Raw genomic sequence first — 23,354 nt, 5'->3', positions numbered from 1 at the left:
CCCCCACTCTCTACCCCTCTCTCTCTCCCCCAGTGGTGGTCACTGTATTTTTTCTGTTTTATAAATAATTGTATACCTACGGTATAGATATATTCCAATATTTCAAGCTCTTTTTAAAAATGTAATATTATTTATTTGTTGCCATATAAACCTAATGTAAACTAACCAAATCTAACCTAACTTAGTTTAACCTTTCCTAATCTAATTTAACGTAACCTAGTCTAAACTTTTTTTGAGTTCATTAAATTTATAAAACTTACACTTCTTTATTTTTTCCTACGGCCTGCAAAAATGTGCCAAATATATAATCATGCTGAAAGGTTTGGAGGCCCCTGCACTAGATTATACATTCATAGATATAAGTACAGCTATTTCATTTCCCCTCTAATGTCTGCAATGAATTAACAAAATAAAACCCTTTTATGCTCCTGCTCTTAAAATGAGCAAGAAAAGTAACGATATCTACCACATGAAAAATATATTGAATGCTTAAAATTAATTTAAAAATGCTTAAGATAAAAAAAACATTAATTCCATTATTCTATGTCATCCATCTGAAGGACGATATTGCACAATACTCGCCAGCCTTTGCTCAGGTGGTAGCAAGGTTGGAGGGTGGGTGTTGAACCACCACCCCAGAGACTTGAGCACGTAATACAGATTGATATTGTGTACACTGCTGTGGTGGTGGTGTTGAGAGTTGCTAATCTGATAGAGATGTAATCTTAGTTGAAACATTAAATTGAAATCCTACATCTCCTCGGGAGAACATAAAAAAATTCCATGCCAATTTTCATAAAATAGCCAGAAAATTCTCGATGTTTACTAGTTAATATTTAACCATCACAACTATATCTTAGAGCCAACTACTCTTTGGGAAACCTTATGCATTCCAATCAGTTATTACATTTCTTTACAACATTTGAATGCATTTCAACATTCCACCACTGTAAGGTGCTCCATCCAGATCACATCAAAGATGATGTAATTTTTGTTTAGGTTCTGTCTTTCTATACATTAAAGGAATTCTAGAATACCTTGTACAGAATTAGACAACTACAAATAACAGGGGAAGTTTCATATTTGATGATATAAAAAATTAGGCTCAGCTGAAGAAATTTAAAATAAGAGAGACTGAGTACCTTTGTCAAAGGAGATGCTCTAACCCCTGGATCCTCAGACCAATGCTTGGTGGAACTAGAAATAAGACAGCAATTTAAGAGATTCCCTGATGGCTCAACTGGTAAAAAAACATTTACCATTGTGGAATTAGCCATGCAAGGCTTGGAAGAACTCAGGTTTGTACCTTTGTAAATACTGAGACAGACAATCTCAGTTTAAAAAAAACCGATTTTAACTGTTGGCCTCAGTCCCTCTAAGGTAAGGAAATGGAAAAATCAGGCAGGGTTCAAATCCTGATTACGATGTGTTCCATCTTGGAAGGCAACATGTTTGAATATCAGACAAGATCAAAATCAGATTTTGCCAAGATGTAAACAGACTGATCATAACATTTGTGACTAATTGTCTACCATGCTCAAGAATTTAAAGCGCGCAATTTTTATTTTTAAGATTGTAATTTTAGTTGAAGTTCAGAATAGGTTTGGATTTAAGTGTTGTATTGCTCTGAAGCAAAGTATAATTGAAGGCGTAGAAAATGCCTGTGTAAACCCTACTTAAACTGTGAAAAATACCCCGCATTAAAATTATAGATACTGTTCTTCCAAAAAAAAGCTATGCCTGCAGAGAACATGTTGGGTCAAAGGCACTACAGTGAATATATTAGAGATTTATCATTGTAGCAACGTGAGCAGCAATTTAACATGACATTTTTGTTAAAAATCACTGCGAGAGTATTGGCATTGGCATAAATGGATACCAATCTATACAAGGCTTACCTGCATTGGCATCTAACAAAATAAGCCGTTGAAAACATTACTGAGTAACTTATGCAACTGTAATATCACTTGAAACAAGTTTTCCCTGCAAGAAGTATAATACAAGACTTCATCTATGATCCTACCTGCCGTTGACAGTAGGACTCCTTCAGCTTTCTTAGCTGTGTGGTCATTTTCACTTTGAAATGGATCTCACTGTTGTCCTTTTAAAATAAAAAGTATAATTCATGGCTTTTAGTTTTTTTTAAACCTGAAATAAATTCAGCTTTAATCAAAACTGAATAGACAAAGTTACTTACTTGACCTATAACTTTTAATTTAATGTATTCTCCATCCTTCTTTTCTCCCGACTGGCTGGAAGGCTTTGCCTCCTAATCACAACAAAAAAAAGAGAACTTAGCTGACAAAAATATTAGTTTGACAGAATGCTGTGCTCTGGATCAATGATCAGGTGGATCCCTGCAGTTGTAGCACTTTGCTGGGGAATAAGTCACATTTCATCTCACGGGTATTTGCTTGAATAGAGCTGTGTCAATCTTTACATTTGCTGAATGCAATAGAAGGTAGCATATTGCGAAATTATTTAGATTCAGATTTGTTTATTGTTATATACACCAGGGTGCAATGAAATTTAAGTTTGCATGAAGCTCATAAGCAGTAAATACATATGTATAACAACACATACAATGACAAATACTAAACAGCAGAATGGTGCAAAGATTGGAGCCCAATTTTAAGTGGCAAAATAAAATAAAGATCAATAATAAGAAAACAAGCGAGGTAGAGTTAAGAGAAGGAGTATACGTTAAGTCGAGTTTATCAAATGTACAAGTAAGGTGAAGTACAGGTACAATGAAAATCTTAGTTGCAACAGCATCACAGATACATGGACAGTATCTCTAAACTCTTAAAAACTCTAAACACGCATCCTTAAAATATATTTTTCCGTATGCCTTCCAGAAAGGAAATCTGAATAGAGTGTCTGTCTTGGGATTCTGTTGTTGACGTGCAACGGTATGGCTTTCCCACAGTGTCCAACTAAAGAGTAACAAGGATCTAAATGCTGGGGATGTTGAGTTAGGAGAAGACACTGACATCTGGCTTACTCCAATCAATTTGGAGGAATGATCTGTTCTATCGTTGGGTGACACCCTTGTGCAGCTAATAGATCTGATGCTGCACCTTGCCCTAGCTATATCAGCTCCACCAATATGGCACATAGTGAAAATGATGGAAAGGTCATCAGGTGGTAGGAAGCCAGTCAATCATCGCAAGACACCCCATCTCTGACCTTTTCTATTTTCCTGGACTGTTTAATTTGTATTTCTGACCATCGGGAACATTAATGGTGTGGAAAATCAGCAATGGAATGCAAAAGATAGGCAACTGGATTCTCACTTGCTGGATTTGGGCATTGGACTTTCAGCCCATGCCCAAATGTTATCTGTATGCAGGCAATGGACGGAGGAGGAGCTTTGAATGGAATTGAATAATGTGTCATTATTCAGCGAACATCCTCCCTCGTTTGACCCGAAGATGGAAGATCATTTGATGAAGCAGTTGACGACAGTTGGGCTGCAGACACTGCCCTGGGAAACTCATGCTTCTACTGGTCTTTGCAAGGGCAGCATTCTTTGTTTAAGGTACCACTCCAAATAATGGAATGTTCCCTTTTGATGGCTGTTGCCTATTAGGGTTCCTTGATGTCATACATGGCCTTGATATCATACAGCATCCACTCTCAATTTCTGGAATTTAATTCTTTGGTCCATTGCTGGACTTAGGCTGGATGAAGTCTGGAGCCGAGAGGCAAACTGGGCATCGGTGAATAGGTTAATAGTGAGTGAGTGACAAGAACAAATTCAATCACTTAAAGAGTAGGCTGCTGAACAGGAATCTACATTTCTTGTGAACAAGATAGACGAGAGCGCAGTGATGCAGCGGTAGATTTGCTGCCCTAGAGACCCGGGTTCCATCCTGACGAGTGCTGACTGTACGGAGTTTGTATTCTCTCCCTGTGATCGCATGGGGTTTCTCCGGGTGCTCCGGTTTCCGCCCACATTCCAAAGACGTACAGGTCTGTAGGTTAATTGGCTTCTGTAAAATTGTAAATTGTCTCTATTGTATACATAGTACGGGATGATTGTGGTCGGCGTGGACTCGGTCGGCCGAAGGGCCTGTTTCCGTGCTCTATCTCTAAAGTCGATTTCCCACATTTTGGGGCCAAAGAAGTGGAAAAAGACAAAAAGACACCACATTCAGGAAAGAAAGCAAAGATATGTGATGCTTTTAAACTTCTGCAACCTGGAGAACACAGCAGATGAAATATTAGGAGTGAAAATGGTTAACAGAGTAATGGCTCGAGGAAAAGATGGAGGAAATTATACTTTAAGAAATTAGAATGATGGGGAAATAACGAAATACATCTGTACGTCTCAGCACATGAATTAATTACATTTTAGGCTAGCCACTTTAACTAGCAGTTTATGTAGTTAAGCCATGTCTTGTACTTTTTTCCAAAATTAATTTGTCCTAACGAAAATGCTTACAGAACATGATAAAATAAAATATACATTTTATTTAAACAGAAAAAAGAAAAATATATGTTTTAGTATGGAATCAAAGCTGATTCCAACCAAAAGATAGGTTCTCCCAGCACAAATAGGAGCACTGTGGAAAGCACATAAACTGTTTTCTAAAGGACTAGCAAAATGATTGGCTGCTTTTACAGCATGCTTTCAAACCCAGCAGTGGAGAAATAATAGTAAGACCATTTGAAGGGATTGTTCAGTACTTGCCATGTATGCCATCTTCCTACTTATTTCAAAAGGAGAAGGTATTGTTTCGGTTATGACCCTTCATTAGAATCTGCACTGCTGTTTTATTACATCTAGGTATCTGTTAATTTGAGCCTGAACAGTAAAAAGGCCAAATAAATTCATTGTTCCCATTCAGCTTTAGCAACAATCACTGCTCTGCTTTAGACTTGTTGCTGAAGTAAGAGTTAAAGAATTTATCCGGAGATAAATACCAAGTCGACTGCAAAGTGAAGAAACAATCCAAAGGCTTTTGTAGTTAAGTGTAGACACAAGGAACTGCAGATGCTGGTTTACCAATAAAGATACAAAGTGCTGGAGTAACTTCACTGAAATGTCGCCGATCCATGTACTCCAGAGATGCTGGAGTACCCCACCAATTTACTTCAACACTTTTTTTTCGCTATTGTAGTTGAAATTATCCAGGCACATTAAGACCCATGTCTGAATTTACATTTTGTTCATTTAGCTAACTACAATTCAGTTTAATTCCTAGAACACAGATACTTTATAATTAGTCTGTGACTCACAAAGGCTTTGGTTGTGTAGTTAAAACAAGAAATATTACTTACATTGAAAGGAAAATAAAATCACAGTATCTGAAATCAACATAAGTATCGACATAAGATAATAGCGTCCACCACTATTCCATTCCCAAGTATAAAATTGAATGTGTCCTCTGAATGTAATGCAGGTGACAGACAGCTGTGTCGAGCTTTTCCTGCCAACATAACAGAATTTCTATTTTCTTGAATGTAGGTACCTCATCCAACTTATTAAACATTAACTCCACTTTTCAGGAAACATCATAAATAAACCAGAAAGGTATAATGTGGGCAACAATTACATAACTATAAAGAGCAAGGTTCATAAGTGGCATCGATATACTGTTGGCATTCACAAACCCCAATGGTGTGACAAGTGAACTTGATGGACTGAGTCTGGTGTATATAAAATGTCTTTATTCATCATGAAAAGCAGACATTCTCTTGGAGACCCTCTCAGCAGAATCTTCCTGACCTCAAAGTCTGTCAAGTTTTTATACAAACAAGTGATTCAATACAATTTCAATAGCTACAAAGACATCCTTTACTTCAATATTTTGAGTCTGACAAATGGTTCCATTGAATTATACATTTACAATGGGAGCACATTGTAACTGACAGGACACCTCTGAATGTTCTAATACATTTCCTGGGACAAAGTAATTCACGACAGCCATCTTAAAACTTACGGGGACCGAGAACCCAGACACCCAAAATATAAATTTTTGGTTACAGTATTAAATGATGGCTCCCTGGATAGACAAACAACAGAATATTAAGTGATAAAAGGACATCGTGAATGGGCTGTTTCATGTACTAAGCGTCTTGGGAAATGCCTTTAACGATGTGTTAATATGGTAGATGGCCACTTAGTGCCTTCCCTGATCTTAGTGTGAAGGGATCATTGAGGCCCAACTAACAAAAACATCAATCCATTGTATTCCCCTGCATGGTTACAATGTCACTGCATCGGAATGTCCCACACCCGAAGTTTGGTGTTGATGGCCTTAAAGTATCAGTGAAAGTCAAAATTACAAACGATATTTTTGGAGATTGGTTCTCTTTTTAATAAATACCTCCTATCCACATAATTCTGAAACTAAATATTCCACTCAGGTATTTTTCAATACTGAATTCTCCAATTTCACGTAGACCTCCATCCCCACCACACTTTCTCCTACTATCCCCAACAGCCTGTTCATTTCCCCTCCTCCTTCTGCTCATCTCCCACCACCCCGCCCACTCTGACTCCAGCTATTTGGATTAGTTTTGTTTAAAGATACAACATGGAAACTAGCCCTTTGGCCAGAATCCACGCCGACCAGCGATCCCTGCATATTAGGGGTAGGCCATTTAGAACGGAGATGAGGAAGAACTTTTTCAGTCAGAGAGTGGTGAAGGTGTGGAATTCTCTGCCTCAGAAGGCAGTGGAGGCCAGTTCGTTGGATGCTTTCAAGAGAGAGCTGGATAGAGCTCTTAAGGATAGCGGAGTGAGGAGGTATGGGGAGAAGGCAGGAATGGGGTACTGATTGAGAGTGATCAGCCATGATCGCATTGAATGGCGGTGCTGGCTCGAAGGGCTGAATGGCCTACTCCTGCACCTATTGTCTATTGTCTAACACTGCCCCACACAATTTTATATTTATACATAATACCAAGCCAATTAACCTACAAACCTGTACGACATTAAGAGTGCGAGAGGAACCCGAAGATCTTGAAGAAAACCCTCGCAGGTCACGGGGAAAACGTACAAACTCCATATAGACAAGCACCCTTAGTCAGGATCGAATCCGGGTCTCTGGCGCTTCAAGGTAGTAGCTCTACTGCTGTGCCACTGTGCCCAAGCAATTCTCTTGTATCCCCCCTTCCTCCTTCTGCCCATTTCCCTCCCTCTGGCTTTACATTTTATTGCTCCTTCCTATCTGGCATTTTTCCTTCCTTCCTATCTGGCATTTTTTCTGTCTCCATTTCACCTCTTGCTTTTGTTACTATCTCCACCCATCTGCTAATCACTCATCCTCACCTATAATTTACCTATTATGCTCATGTTTTTGCCTCAGCTTCATCTCTCTTTACCAGCTTTCTCGCCTCTATTCCAGTAGTTTGAAGGGTCTCAACCCGAAACATCGTCTGTCCATTTCCCTCCACAGATGCCATGTGACCTTCCTGAGTTTCTCCAGCACTTTGCTTTATACTCAAGATTTCAGCATCTGCAGCCTCTCCTCCAACAATGATATTTTGCTATTACTGCAAATTTTCTGGAATTACAACTACTCTGCACAAGTTGTGTATCGACAAACAAACAATCTGTTGGCGGAATTCAGGATCCGTGGAGAGAAAGGGACAATCGACATGAGGCATTGTGGTGCAGTGGTAGAGCTGCTGCCTTATGGTCCCAAAGACCCGGGTTAGATCTTGACTATGAGTGCCATCTATATCAATGTTTGTGCATTCTCCGGGTGCTCTGTTTTCCTCTCATATTCCAAAGTCGTGCAGCTTGTAGATTAATTGGCTTCTGTAAATTATCCCTAGTGTATCGGATAGAACGGGTGTATCGGTGATCATTGGTTGGTGTGGACTTGATGGGCTGAAGAGCCTGTTTCCATAGTGCATCTCTAAACTAAACTAAACCTTGAATCCCCCAAATGACAAGGTGCAAAGAAAGCAATAAAAGGAAAACCAATGTGAGATGCCTTTGGCACAACAGGGGGGAAAAAAGCTGAGGAGAGTGCAGAAATTAGAAAGGAAACTAGGAAAGATAGAAAGCATATAATACTGCAAAATCAAAGGAAACCAAAAGCTGAATTATATACATAAACAGCAAAGAGATCATTAAAGAAAGGAGAACAAAGGATAAAAGAGTAGGGCCTATTAGAGACCAAAGGGACAACTTATGTGTGGAGAACAGAATGTGAATAAGGTGTTGAAATTTCTATGGCACTCGTCAAATAAAAAAGGGGAATTAAGCAGGACATGTGTGAAATATTGGATGGGATACATATAGTTAAAAAGTATTTAAGTGGTTCAACATCTTTGAAAGTGGCTAAGTCAGACGACCTGGGTGAATCATATCCTTAATTGTTAAAGGAACAAAGGAAGAAATTGTGAAGGCTCTAATATTTTTCATTTCTCCCTCACCAGACTCCTCAGGCTAAAGAGTTTGGAGAACTGATAACATTTTAGCCTAATCTAAAGGGAAAGGATTAAAGCAAGTAACTACTGGTCAATAAATTGAAATCCAGTGGTGGACAAATTATTGGAATCAATTTTAAGAGAGTTTAGTTAGTACACATTAATTCAGCACCGGTTTCATGGATCTGTTAAGGGAAGATCGTAGTGACAGAGTCATACACAGAAATGGGCCTTTCTGTCCGGCAAATCCATGCCAACCTTTTTGTCCATTTACCCCAATCCCATTTTCCTCGACCAAATTCATAGTTAAATCTGTGCTCTCGTTTATGACGGTTCCATCTCGAGGAAGAAATTCTATTTAGCCTATCTATGTCTCTTGTAAAATTTTATATATCTCTATCAGGTCACCACTCAGCTCTCTTCGCTCGATGAAAAACAGACTCAGCCTAAATTTGGCCAGGAAGAAAAAGGAAGCGTATGTCACATTTCAGAAGGCATCATCAGTCAGAGCTTAGGAGGAATATGAAGCAAGTAGAAAATAACTCAAGCAGGCGATTAGAAGGGCCAAAAAATGTAGTTGGCGAGTCACTTTGGGGAAAAATCCCAACGCCTTTTATACATATGCGAAAAACAAGAGGGTGACCAGGGAGAAGGACCAATCAAGGATAAGGAGGGTATCTATGTTTGGAGTCAGAGGATGTTGGGGAGGTGCTAATCAAGTACTTTGTACATGTATTCACCAAGGAGAAGGTCATGGAGGACAACAAGGTCAGTGTGGAGTACAAATATGCTACGGCAGTTTGAGATCAAGGAAGAGGTGGTGCTGAGGCTCTTGAAGAGCATTAAGATGGATGTCCCCCTGGACATGATGAGATCTATCCAGGTTATTGAGGGAGGCAAGAGAGATCGAGGGGGCCTTGGCAAGGAGCTTTGTTTCATCTCTAGCTACAGGCGAAGTCCCAGAGGACTGGAAGGGGGCTAATGTTATTTCTTTGTTTAAGTAAGGAAGTAGAGAGAATCCAGGGAACTATCGGTCAGTGATCCTCACACCAGTGCGAGGCAAACTTTTGGAGAGAATTCTTCGACATATATTAGCACATTTTCTAAATGAAAGTATAATGCTGTAAAAAAAAATCATTGAGGATACTGAGGAAATTGAGCACTTCAGTGACTCTTATATCTACATATACACCACAGCAAGCTCACTGTTGGATTGCATCATAGCTTGGTTTTTGAATACCTCTGCCCAAGACAGCAAGAAATGGCAAAGAGTTGTGGTTGTAGCCAAGTCCATAACACAGGCCAAACGTCCCACTATTGCCACCATCTACACTTCACATTGCCATGGAAAAGTAACCAGCATAATCAGAAGTCCCACCCCATTCATTCCTCCATCTGCCTGCTGCTGTCTGGTAAAAGGTAGAAGTTTGAAAGTGCACACCACCAGACTGAGGAACAGCTTCTTCCCCTCGTCAGAACAGTTCTTCCATAAGCTAGTGTACGGTTTGATTCAACTTTACCTCATTGGGGCCATTGGACTTTGTCTAAGGAACTGAATCGTTACAATGCTGAGAACTATATTCTGCACTCTATCTTCCCTTTGCTCTGTTATTGTTCAGTTTGACTTGATTGTATGTATCTGTGGTATATCTGATCTATTTGGATAACATGCAAAACAAAGCTTTTCACTGTACCTTGATACATGTGACAATAATAAACCTAAACTTGCCTAATCCTAATTAATATAGCAGCTAATGTTAATTTCCCCATTTTTAGTTTTTTTGGAGGTTGACCAACTCTCAATTTTCTGTTTCCTTTGACATTTGAACCCTATAGTGTGTAATAACTATTATATTGACTTGGCATCCTCATGGCAATATTTCTTTGAAGGCAGTCTTGAATAATGGTAAAATAACTCATCAATAAATTTAAAATTTACAATCGGTAGAAATGCACAGATTATAGTTGCATTTCAAAAGCAAAAAAACCCTGCATTTGATGCAAATCTGAAAAAGCTTGAAATATTTAGCAGGTTGAAGAGCATTTGCAGAGAAATCTTGCTTGAGAATTTGATTTTCTGTCAATATTTCTAACATTAAAAAAATATTGTGACCATGCTATTGGAATCTTGTTCGGGTAGATGCACCTCAAAAAAAAAAATCAAAACTAATGGAAATTTGCATATTCGTAACTCTTGGGCTTGCAAGTAAGCTTAAGAAATAACATTTCTTCAAATTGATTATAATTTCTTCATTCCTTTGAAGGGCAATTGATATTGCACTCCAAAGACGTACAGGTATGTAGGTTAATTGGCTGGGTAAATGTAAAAATTGTCCCTAGTGGGTGTAGGATAGTGTTAATGTACGGGGATCGCTGGGCGGCACGGACTTGGTGGGCCGAAAAGGCCTGTTTCCGGCTGTATATATATGATATGATATGATATGATATGATAGGATTTACTCCCATTTGGAAGAGAATGGGCTAATTAGGGATATCCAGCATGGCTGGTCATGTTTCACTAAAATGATTGAGTTTTTTGAGATTGATGAGGATAGGGAGGTGGATGTTGTATACATGTATTTTAATAAGGCTTTTGATAAAGTCCATTGTGGTAGGTGATCGGGAAGATTAAGATGCAGAGGATTCATGGTGACTTGTTCCTATGGATTCAAACCTGGCTTATTCATAGAAAACAGAGGGTTGTGATGGAAGGAAGATATTCTGGCTGGAGGTCTGTGACCAGTGGAGTTCTACAGGGATTTGTACTGGTACCAACCTCCGTTGGTTGGGATATATATAAATGACTCTGACATAAATGTTGCTGACGACACCCGAATTGGGGAAGTTGCAGACAGTGAAGTAAGCTGTCAGAAGATACAGCAGAATATAGATCAGCTGCAAAAATGGCCAATGAAATGACAGATGGAGTTTAATTCAAGCAAGTGTAAGGTGGTGCACTTTGTGAGGCTGTAAGGGGAGGGTATGTAGTTAATGGCAAGACCCTTAACAGCATTGGGAGAGGGATCTTAGAGTCCAAGTTCAGAGCTCTGAAGGTGACAGCACAAGTAGATAAGGTGGGTATGTTTGCCATTGTTGCTAGGGCTATTGAGCATAAGAGTCAGGAAGTCATGATGTAGCTCTCTAAAACATTTGTGAGGCCACATTTGGAGTATTGTGTGCAGTTCTGATCACCCCATTACAGGATAGATGTGGAGGCTTTGGAGAGGCTGCAGAGGTGGTTTACCAGAATGCTGCCTGGATTAGAGGGCTTCAGCTACATGGAGAGGTCAGAGGTCAGAATGTCAGAGTTTGAGGGGACACGATAGAAGTATATAAAATTAAGGAACGGAATGGAATACTTTATTGTTACATGTGACTAAGCACAGTGAAATTCTTTGCTGCACACCTTATGTACACAAATAGCAGCCACCCACAGCACTGACAAAGTTACAAAGCACGCCGGCTCCTCCTTTTGTTCTCCTCTCCTGAGGCATAGATAGACAGTCGCTGTTTCCCAGGGTGGAAGTGTTCAACACTAGAGGACATAACTGTAAGGTGAGAGGGGGAAAGTTTAATGGAGATGGGCGGGCCAGGTTTTTTTTTTACACATGGCATATTGGGGGTCTGGAACACATTGCCAGGGGTGGCCCACGGTGGAGACAGATATGATGGTAGCTTTTAAGAGGCTTTTAAATAGGCACATAGAGTGATATGGATCATATACAGGCACATTAGATCAGTTTCAGCAAAAACATTGTGGGCCGGAGTGTTGTGCTGTGCTATTCTATGTAACTAATCTCTCCCTGAACTTGAAATCATCCAATCCTGGAAAGATCCTGCTGAACCTCCTCTGCATCCTCTCCAGTACAAGAACATCCTTCTTTTAGTGTGGCGATAAAAACTGCACACAATAATCCAAATGCAGTCTAATTTGTAAAATTGCGACACAACATCCCATCTTTAACATTCTATGCCCCAACCCGTGATGGCAAGCATGCTGCATGCCTTCATCACTACGCTATCTGGAAGCGTTGCTGATTTTACAAAACTATGTACTTGAACCAGAAGATGGTTAAGATCTAGAACCCTCAGAATCTCTCATGACATTTGAAAACCTAGATGTGACCTGTAAGACTACAGATAAATATAGGCCAAAAATCTCCAACTGTACTGAATATTTTCTATTAATGTGTGAAATGTGAATAAACAAATCTATATATTCAAATTGAGAGAAGGGGTGAGTGAAGAGCATGGATTGGGTGTGAAAAGAAGGAAAATAGAATTGGAGGCGGGAGAGCTATTAGGGTCTCATTTATATTCATCCATTCTAAGACAATACACAGAAAGCAACTCCAAAGACGTACAGGTTTGGAGGTTAATTGGCTTGGTAAATGTTTTTAAAAAATTGTGTGTGTGTAGGATAGTGCTACTGTGCGGGGATCGCTGGTCGGCGCGGACCCGGTGGGCCGAAGAGCCTGTTTCCGCGCTGTATCTCTAAAAACTAAAACTAAACTCCTCCGCTGTGAGATAATGCATGATATTATTCTACACTACTAATTAAGGAAACTTTGTGAATGAAATGCATTCATTGTTCATGTTTTTTAATTTATCTATTAGTGATAAGTGTCATCTCTCTTGTAGCAATAACTCAGCTGATCAGAGACAAATAGCATTATTTTGTTTATGTTTAATGCATCTTTTTTTTTATATTTAAAGAAAATCATGATACAGTTATCATGAGACCACGCTTTGACTAGGCGACTGATTTGACACCATGTTCTGTCTGCCAGGGTCAGCTGGAGCTCCTGGGTGCGAGCCACTCCAATTCACCCTCTCATGCTGTCCTGTTTGTCCTCCGACTCATCCACTGCCAGAGTGAGGCCACACGCAAACTTGAAGAGCACCAGATATTCTGCTTGGCTGGCCTACAATCTAACGGCATGAAAAGCATATCTCCCAATAGCAAGTAAATTCTGCCTTCTTCGTCTCGTGTATGCAAATTTCCCCACACACGTTTTTTTCCCACTGTCGCCCAGTTCATGTTCGCCCGCTCCATCCGTTCATCACCCACCCCTCTCTACTCTGGGTCCTCTATTTTTCTTCCCACAGACTCCCTGTTTCCTTTAACCCACCAACTGTCCCTCTCTCTGGTTGTACATTTCACTTCCCACCTTCCATTCCTATCAAACTCCATAATTTGCACCATTTTGATTTTTTTAATCTCCAACTTTGGTTACTATCTCCATCCTTTTTTCTCCCACCAGATTAATCTGCCAACTCCTCCTTACCTGGATCCGCCTATCACTTACCTGCTCTTGCCCCATCCCTTCCCCTCACCTGTTTCTGCCAGTTATCTCTCTATGCTCCATCAGTCTGAAGAAGGGTCTCGACCCAAACTGTCATCAGCACATTTCCCTCTAAAGATGCTGCCTGACCCACTGAGTTCTTCTGGCAATTTGGGTTTTTTTGGCTCATGATTCCAGCATTTGCAGTCTCTTGTTTTAGTTTAGAGAGTTTAGAGAAACAGCCTGGAAATAGGTCCTTTGACCCAACGAGTCCATGCCAACCAGCGATCTCCATACACTAGTTCGATCCTACAGAATTTACAGAAGCCAATTAATCTACAATTCCACACATCTTTGGAATGTGGGAGGAAACCAGGACAGCGAGAGAAAACCCAAGTGGTCATAGAGAATGTACAAACTCCGTGCAGACAAGCACCCGTAGTCTAAGATTGAACCCGGGTCTCTGGCATTGTAAGGCAGCAACTCAATTGCTGCCACTGTGCCTCCCTCTTGTATTTACATAGGTATTAGTATGGACTTTCTGAAGGCAATCAATGCAAATTCCATACAAGCAGAGGCAGCATTTGACAAGCCATATACTGGCTGAAGAAGGGGGTGACAATGATGTAGGCAGAGAATAGCAAAGAAAAGCCGAAATTCAGACTGGTAAGTAACAAATGTCATTATGCATGGATCAGTTAGGAGGTGGCATCAGCTTTACAGGATAAAGGAATTTTTCAAGAATGAAGCGAGTGTTCAAATTTTAAAGTTCTACTAGATTGGACCCGTTGGGCCCAAACCTCTCCAGCATCGGTGCAGCACCCTCTCCTCCCCCACACCTCTCCCTCCCTCACTCCCCCCTCCCTTCCCCCGCCTCCCTTCCCTCCACCCCTTCCCCTCCCCCCACTCCATCCCCCTCCCCCCCACTTCATCCGCCTCAACCCCCCATATCCTCCCTCCCCCCCCCCCATCCCTCCCTAGGAGATAGATTATTTTTTTTAAATGTGAATAACTTAAAAAATATAACACCAATTTCAATGAAACTTCTTCCATTAGCACCAAAGGGATGACGGTGAGTAAGATAGGCCTACAATTGTCGCACTAACGTGTACCATTTTGGCTGTAGTTCGGGAACAAACAAACGAGAGTTTCAGTATAAAGATTATTCAGTGATTCAGTAAAAGGCAGACAAATAATAAACAGTGGCAAAGCAAGCTGATAGAGTGGATAGAGCAGGAGGAATCTGGTGATAGACGCAAAATGCTGAAGTAACTCAGCGGGACAAGCAGCATCTCTGGAGAAAAAAAAATGGGTGACGTTTCGAGTTGAGACCCTTCTTCAGACTGAGGAATCTGGAGGTGTAGGAAAATAACTGCAGATGCTGGTACAAATCGAAGGTATCACAAAAAGCTGGAGTAACTCAGCGGGTCAGGTAGCATCTCAGAAGAGAAGGAATCGGTGACGTTTCAGGTCGAGACCCTTCTTCAGTCTGAACTACTATCTATGTCTTTGATGACCCTCGGACTATCCTTGATCGGACTTTGCTGGCTTTACCTTGCACTAAATGTTATTTCCTTATCATGTAAATGGATCGATTGTAATCATGTTTTGTCTTTCTGCTGGCTGGTTAGCACGCAACAAAAACTTTTCACTGTACTTCAGTACAAGTGACAATAAACTAAACTGAAACTGAACTGAACATTGGAAGGATAGTTTTTAATGAATCAGCCAAGCACAGGTGGGTGGAGCACGCTGGCCTGAAAACTCCTGCAACAAAATCCCGAGGCTGACATGATCAGCCTTCAAGAATTACAATCATGATAAACAAAACAAAACAAAGGCCAGTCTCTTGTGTTTACAATCATCTTAATGTGTGCAAGGTATGAATTCAGCTATTAAAGTTTTTTCCTTTCATTTACAATAACTTTAGTAACATGCTTGTTCAAAAGCAGTCTTGTTATCGAGAGCAGTCATTTTGACCTCATCTGTCTATTTCAGCATTTCATATTAGGAATAAAAATCTGGACTACTTGCAACTTCTTACATGAAAAACATGCTTACAGAGGACGCCAACTCGCCTGCACTACATTCAGCTCTGGATCACTTTTACAATAAGATCTATGTCAGGAAGCTGCAGTCAACTCCATAATATCAAGTAAGCAAATTTCCAAACCTTGGACTTAGGGCCTCCATCTGCAATTGGGTTCTGAACTTCCTGACTGGCAGACTTGTTTGTTAACATTATCACACCATCTCTCTACCCTGACCCACAACACTGGTGCTTCTCACGGTACTCAGTTCCTTGCTCTAGTCCCCTGATACCCACAATTATGTGCCAAATACACCGCCAAACCTGATCTTTTGGTTCATAACTGACTGACCATTGCTGTCAGTCAGATCAACAACAATGAGATGGAGTACAGGAAAGAGATTGAGAACCTTGTGTCATGGCGTCAGAACAACAACCAAACCCATAATGCTTGTAACCATTTATTTAATTGACCCTTAGGTTGATCTAAAGAAGCTGCATGGTGGAAAACACAATCCCATCCCCATTAATGAAGCAGCAGTAGGGATGGCATTTATATAATCGGCAACATAACCTGGTCCTTTCACACTGATACAGTGGACAAGGAAGCGCATCAATATATTTACTTTATTAGGCATCTGTCATTTCCAATGTCCACGAGAATTTCCTGAAACCTCTGCAGATGCATTAAAGGAAGTATTTTGACGGGATTGTTGTGGCAATTCCACTGCTCTTGACTGCCTGAACCTGCAGAGAGTAGAATACACTGCCCATTCCATCTCAGGCTCGTCACTTCCACCCATCCACTCCATCTTCACAGTGCACTGCATCAGGAAGGTGTAAAGTATTGTCAACTATGCCAACCACCTTTCTACTCTCTCTTTGACCTTCTGTCAGACATTACAGGAGCTTGAAAGCCTTGACATGCAGAATTAAGAACAGCTTATTCCCCATGGCTATCAGACTTCTGAACCAACCACCTCTTTCGCACTTCCTTCCAAGAGGTACCGCACATTCTCTTCATTTTAACTTTACTTCATTCGGTTATTCCATTATTGCAATTTCTTTTTTTTTGGTAGTACATCAGTTCACACAACAAATTCTTGCACCATTCTGCTGTTTTGTATTTGTACTTGTATTTATTGCTATACGTCTGTATATATTGTTTACTCCATGAGCTTCATGTGAACTTGGAATTTCATTGTATCCTGGAGTATATGACAATAAACTAATCTGATTTGAAAATGTATTGAAATGTGGAGTCTAATGGGCCTATAGTCAGACTCTGACTGTACCGAAACAGGCCCTTCGGCTCAGCTCGTCCAAGCTGACCAAGATGCGCTATCTAAGCTAGTCCCATTTGCCCACATTTGGCCCATATTCCTTTAAACTTATCCATTCCATGTACCTGTCCAAGTGTCTTTAATGCTATTACAGTACCTGCCTCCGCTACCTCCTCTGTCAGCTTATTCCATATACCCACCACCCTCAGAGTGAAAACATTGTCCATCAGGCTCTTGCCTCTCGCACCTGAAACCTAAATCCTCTGGTTCTTGATTTCCATAAACTAGGTAAAAGACTGTGTATTCACCCTATCTATTCTTCCCATCATTGTATACACCACTATATCACCCCCCCCCCCCCCCGCCCCCTCAACCTGCTGCACACCAGAAATAAAGTCCTAACCTGCACAATCATTCCCTACATCTCAGGTCTTTGACGCCTGGCAACATCCTCGTAAATCTTCTCTACACTCTTTCAATCTTCTCTGCACTCTTTATAGCAAGGTGACAAAAAACACAGTCCTCACCAATGTCTTGTTCAACTGCAACATAATGCTCCAACTCAATACCCTGACAGATGAAGGCCAATGTACCAAATGCCTTTTTTTGCTCCCCTATCTTTTTGTGACATCACTTTCAGAGAACTATGTACCTATACTGCTAGATCCTTCTGTTCTACAACATTTCAAAGCCATACCGTTCCCTGTGAAGCACTCCAAGCATTAACTTGTCAAAATGCAATAACTCACATTTATCGGTATTAAACTCCATTAGTCATTCCTCAGCCACTTGATCAAGATCCTGCTGTAATTTTTGCATCCTCACTGTCTACAATATCACTTACTTTAGTGTCATCTGCAAACTTACTAAACACGCCTTGTACATTTTCATCCAAATTGTTGATATAATTCAAACATGCAATATGCCCAGCACCGATCTAAGACACACCACTCGTCACAGACCTCCAGTCCTAAAAATAGCCTAAAATCAATGACTTCTGTTTTCCAGGCCCCCACTCCCTCATTTTTACTATGGATGTCCAGTCACTCTTCACCTCCGTCCGCCCCCCCCCCCCCCCCTCCCACCCATGAAGGTCTTAAAGCGCTCCGTTTCTTCCTCGACTGCAAAACCAGCCAATTTCCGTCTACTAATACTCTCCTCGCCTAGCAGAGCTGGTCCTTACCCTCAACAACTTCTCCTTCGACTCCTCCCGCTTCCTCCAAATCCAAGGCGTAGCTATGGGCACTCGCATGGGCCTTAGCTATGCCTACCTCTTTGTAGGATGCATCGAACAATCACTGTTCCAGGCGTACACTGGCCCTATCCCTAAACTCTACCTCCACGACACTGAAGACTACATCGGTGCTACCTCCTGCACCCATACAGAACTCACTAACTTCATCAACTTCACGACCAATTTCCATCCTGCACTCAAATTCACTTGGACTACCTCCGGCTTCTCACTACCGTTTCTAGATCTCACCGTCTCCATCACAGGAGACAGACTATTGACCGATATCTACTACAAACCCACTGACTTGCACAGCTATCTAGACTACACTTCTTCCCACCCTGCTTCCTGTACTCTATCCCCTACTCCCAATTCCTCCGTCTACGCCGCACATGCTCCTAGGATAAGATTTTTCATACTAGGGCATCGGATTGGCCTCATTCTTTAGGAAACAGGGATTCCCCTCTTCCATTAAAGATGAGACTCTCACTAGGGTCTCCTCAATATCACGCAGCTCTGCGCTTGCTCCCCCTCCCCCCATTCGTAACAAGGGCAGAGTCCCCCTTGTCGTCACCTTCCACCCCATCAGCCGTCACATACTGCATAGAATCCTCCAACATTTTCACCACCTCCAACGGGATCCCACTACTGGCCACATCTTCCTATCTCCACCCCTTGCTGCTTTCCGCAGAGACTGTTCCCTCCACAACTCCCTGGTTAACTCGTCCCTTCCTACCCAAACCACCCCTGCGACCACAGGAGATGCAACACCTAACCCTATACCTATCTCCTCGACTCCATCCGAGGACCCCGACAGTCTGTTCAGGTGAGGCAGAGGTTCACTTGCACCTCCTCCAACTGTATCTGCTGTTCCAGATATCAACTCCTGTATATCGGCGAGACCAAGAGCAGGCTCGGCGAAAGTTTCGCTAAACAACTCCACTCAGTCCGCCTTAACCTACCTCATTTCCTGGTTGCTCAGCACTTTAACTCCCCCTCCCCTTTCCCAAAATGACCTTTCTGTCCTGGGCCTCCTCCATTGTCAGAGTGAGGCCCAGCGCAAATTGGAGGAGCAGCACCTCATATTTCGCTTAGGTAGCTTACACCCCAGCGGTATGAACATTGACTTCTCTAACTTCAAATAGCCCTTGCTTTCCCTCTCTCTCCATCCCCTCCCCCTTTCCAGTTCTCCCACCAGTCTGTCTCTGACTACTTTCTATCTCTGTCCCACCCACTCCCCTGACATCAGTCTGAAGAATGGTCTCGACCCGTAACGTCACCCATTCCTTCTCTCCAGAGATGCTGCCTGTCCCGCTGAGTTACTCCAGCATTTTGTGTCTACCTTCGATTTAAAACAGCATCTGCAGTTCTTTCCTACACATCCATCACCACCCTCACCAGCTTCTATGAAGCTAATTATGTATTCAGTTAGCTGGCTCTCCCCGAATCCTATGCGACCTGATCTTCCAGAGCACCCCACAATGTAGTCTCATCAAACACCTTGATGAGGTCCATATCGACAACATCTACGACATTCCCCTCGTCAACCTTCTTGGTTACCTTCACAAAACTCAAACAAATTCGTAAGACATGATCTCCCATGTACAAAAGCACGCTGGCTCTCCCTAATCAGCCCCAAATGCATATAAATCTTATTCCTGAGAATCCTCTCTGATAATGTACCTACCAGATGTTGGGCTCACTGCTTAAAAGTCCCAGGCTTTTCCTTGAAGCCTTTCTTAAATAGTGGCACAACATTAGCCACTATCTAGTCATCTGGTACCTCGCTTGTGTCTAACGACAATTCATACACCTCAACCAGGGCTCCTACAATTTCATCACTAGCTTCCCAAAAAGTCCTCCGATGTCTGATCAGGCCCGAGTTATTTATCTACCTTCGTACATCTTATGATGTCTAGCACCCCGTCGACCGTAATCCTCAAGACAACTCCATTAACTGTCTCAAGTTCTCTAACTTTCATGTCTTTCTCCACAGTAAACTGAGGAGAAATACTCATTGAGGTTCTTGCCCATCTCCTGCAATCCTACACATAGGTGAACCCTTTGATTTCTAAGGGGCCCTATTCTCTCTCTAGTTATTCTATTTCCCTTAAAGTACACAAAATATATTTCAATGCTATTTAAACTTATCTGTCACAGCTATCTCCTGCCACCTTCTCAGTCCCCTGAACTCTTCCAAGGATGCACAATCCCAGCTGCCTCTACAGGCTCATGCCTCCTGCCTTTTCCAGAGCAGAGCCTCAATTCCTCTTGTCACCTCAGCGTCCTTACCCGCCTTGCCCTTCAATCTAACAGGAACATGCAGCCTTGAACTCCAACCATCAAATTTTAAAAGCATCCCACTTTCCTGACATCGTTTTGCCCACAAACAACCGACTAATCAAATTTAACAAGTTCCTGTCTCATTCCATCAAAGCTGGCCTTGCCCCAATTCAGAACTTTCACTCGTGGGGCTGCCCTGTCCTTATCTATAACTATTTAAAATCTAATAGAATGATGATCTTTGGGCCCAAAAGCTTTGCCCTAGAGTCCTCTACATATTGCTTGAGGAAATTTGATCAATTCTACATCTTCTACAAGAAAACCATGCAGAATAAGTTATTGTTTTGCAAAGCAACTCTGTTCAGGTTACATGCATGACTCCAGTCATCTGACATTTATATTCATTGTTCCACTTCACCCCAACCTCTTGATTCTCAGATCCCGACTCTTCCAAATGGAGCTAAATGTAAACTTGGGGAATAGTGTTTCATTTCTCAATACAACTTTCCAGAGGTAACATAGAAAATAGGTGCAGGAGGCCATTCGCCCTTCAAGCCAGCACTGCCATTCATTGTGATCATGGCTGATCATCCACAATCAGTAACCTGTGCCCAACTTCTCCCCATATCCCCTGATTCCACTAGCCCCCAGAGCTCCATCTAACTCTCCCTTAAATTCTTCCAGTGACTTGGCCTCCACTGCCTCCGTTTCAGAAAATTCCACAAATTCCCAACTCTCTAGGTGAAAAAGTTCCTTCTCACCTCAGTTTTAAATGGCCTCCCCTTTATTCTAAGGCTGTGGCCCCTGGTTCTGGACTCCCCCAACATTGGGAACATTTTTCCTGCATCTAGCTTGTCCAGTCCTTTTATAATTTTATATGTCTCTATAAGATCCCCTCTCATCCCTCTAAACTCCAGTGAATACAAGCCTAGTCTTTTCAATCTTTCGTCATATGACAGTCCCGCCATCCCAGGGATCAATCTCGTGAACCTACGCTGCACTGCCTCAATTACAAGGATGTCCTTCCTCAAATTAGGAGACTAAAACTGTACACAATACTCCAGATGTGGTCATACCAGGGCCCTATACAACTGTAGAAGAACCTCTTTGAAGCCCAACATGCCATTAGCTTTCTTCACTGCCTGCTGTACCTGCACGCCAACTTTCAGTGACACACGCCAACTTTCAGTAGATTTATCGTAATTGCAATTAATTTATTAGCCAAGTATGTAAAAACATACAAGGAATTTGATTTGCCATACCAAAAAAACACCAAGACGCACACTACATAAAAATCAACATAAACATCCACCACAGCACACTGTGATGAAAGGCAATAACGCATTATCTTCTTCCCTCCTTTTCTCCTGAAGTCGGGGCAGTCGAATGCTTCTGCTATTAATATTTAGACCTCTTCTGAATCAATTTTTGCTTCATTACTTTTTCCATTGCTGATCTCCAGAGATGCTGCCTGTCCCACTGAGTTACTCCAGCATTTTGTGTCTATGTTTGGTTTAAACCAGCATCTGCAGTTCCTTTCCACACGTCCCAAATGTTGACAGGTAAGCCACAGTGTGTTTTATCTTTACAGTCACTGGAGAAGATGCAAAAATATACTGATGGCATTTATTAAAAAACAATCAAGTAGTTCATGTAAGCGCATATTATACTCAGAACACCAAAATCTTACACTTTCAGTAATTCACTAAAATATGTCAAACCTATTCAAACTTGGCACTGTATTTTAGTAATTTAAACACAATTGAGCACAAATTGATAATCTGACTTTGAGAACAATAATGTGGAAGTGACATAATAAATCTTATTTAAAAACCGAGTTTTTTTTGTTGGTTTATATCCAAGGATTTCTGTATACTGTGCATTTAACTTAATAACGTGCAATATAGACTGAATGTGGGATTCGTAAATATCTTATTATGTGCTCGTAAAAACTCCATCAAAGAATCAAAACCAACGTACTTTGATGGCAAACAGTATCAGTCAAAATGGAGTTGCAATCCAGCTCCAGCTTCCATTGTTACACAGCGTAACATTCCCAACATTACAAAACTACTGAAAGTTGCACTTTTTAAATAAAAAGGACATTGTGCCTCCAATTTAGACCCATGCAGGGCGCGTCCCCGATCTATGAGGTGCGCGCTCAATCCCTCACTCGGCTTCCTTCCCTTCCGCCACCATTTGAACCCCGCGTTTGGACCCACTGGTCCTAACCTCATACTCAGCGACGAAACACAACGGAATTAGTCAATCCGACATTTGTTCAAAGAGACAAGTCAGCCCCCCACCTGATCGGACATCTCGGCGCCGGGCAGAAGTACTTCAGCAGGATCCTGATCACCAGTAAATATCAACACTCTCTCTCACCGGCCGCTTCTGCGCACCGACCAAGCACGCCAGAGCACGTCACATACGTCATGTCACAAACCAGACGTGCAGCGTCTTGCGCTGGACCCCCAAAGCATTCTGGGAGTTGTAGTACCAGAGGTCTACAGGCTTGCCCACTCACTCACTCAGTGCCTATCGCAGCGTGCAGTGGCGGTGCTGCAGGGTGGCTCAGTAGTCCCAGCTGCATTCTTTCACCTGCTATTATCAGACGCAACTCAAAGGAAACGTCGTTTCACACAACTGGGAACAAGATTTCTTTGAAAAACTGGTTGAGAAGAGAACTGCTGACTGGTTCCGGTTTAATCACAGGCCTTTACCCTTCATTGAAAGCAGAAAATGCTCAGGAGAGCAGATAGCATCTGTAGAGGCAGAAATGTTTACGATGTGACAAGTTGTCTGTGTTTCCAGCATTTTTCTGTATTTATTTTTATCACGTACAGTATCTT

General features: G+C 41.7%; 1 protein-coding gene across 1 annotated transcript in view; it reads right to left on the bottom strand.

Moving 5' to 3' along the window:
- Nucleotides 1-22,929, bottom strand: part of sumo1 (small ubiquitin like modifier 1) — a 50,525-nt gene extending 27,596 nt beyond the window's left edge. The window contains exons 1-3 of the mRNA XM_078424694.1: nucleotides 22,809-22,929; nucleotides 2,198-2,269; nucleotides 2,024-2,101 (exon numbers count right to left, since the gene is read on the bottom strand). Of these exons, the coding sequence (XP_078280820.1) occupies nucleotides 2,024-2,101; nucleotides 2,198-2,269; nucleotides 22,809-22,820 (162 nt within the window). The 5' untranslated portion in view covers nucleotides 22,821-22,929. The remainder of the gene's footprint in view (nucleotides 1-2,023; nucleotides 2,102-2,197; nucleotides 2,270-22,808) is intronic.
- Between the last annotated feature and the right edge of the window lie 425 nt (nucleotides 22,930-23,354).

This window comes from Rhinoraja longicauda, chromosome 29 (assembly GCF_053455715.1).
Source record: "Rhinoraja longicauda isolate Sanriku21f chromosome 29, sRhiLon1.1, whole genome shotgun sequence".
Classification (NCBI taxonomy): Eukaryota; Metazoa; Chordata; class Chondrichthyes; order Rajiformes; family Arhynchobatidae; genus Rhinoraja; species Rhinoraja longicauda.
The sequence above is the reverse complement of the archived record's forward strand: the minus strand, read 5'-3'. Positions and strand labels throughout refer to the sequence as shown.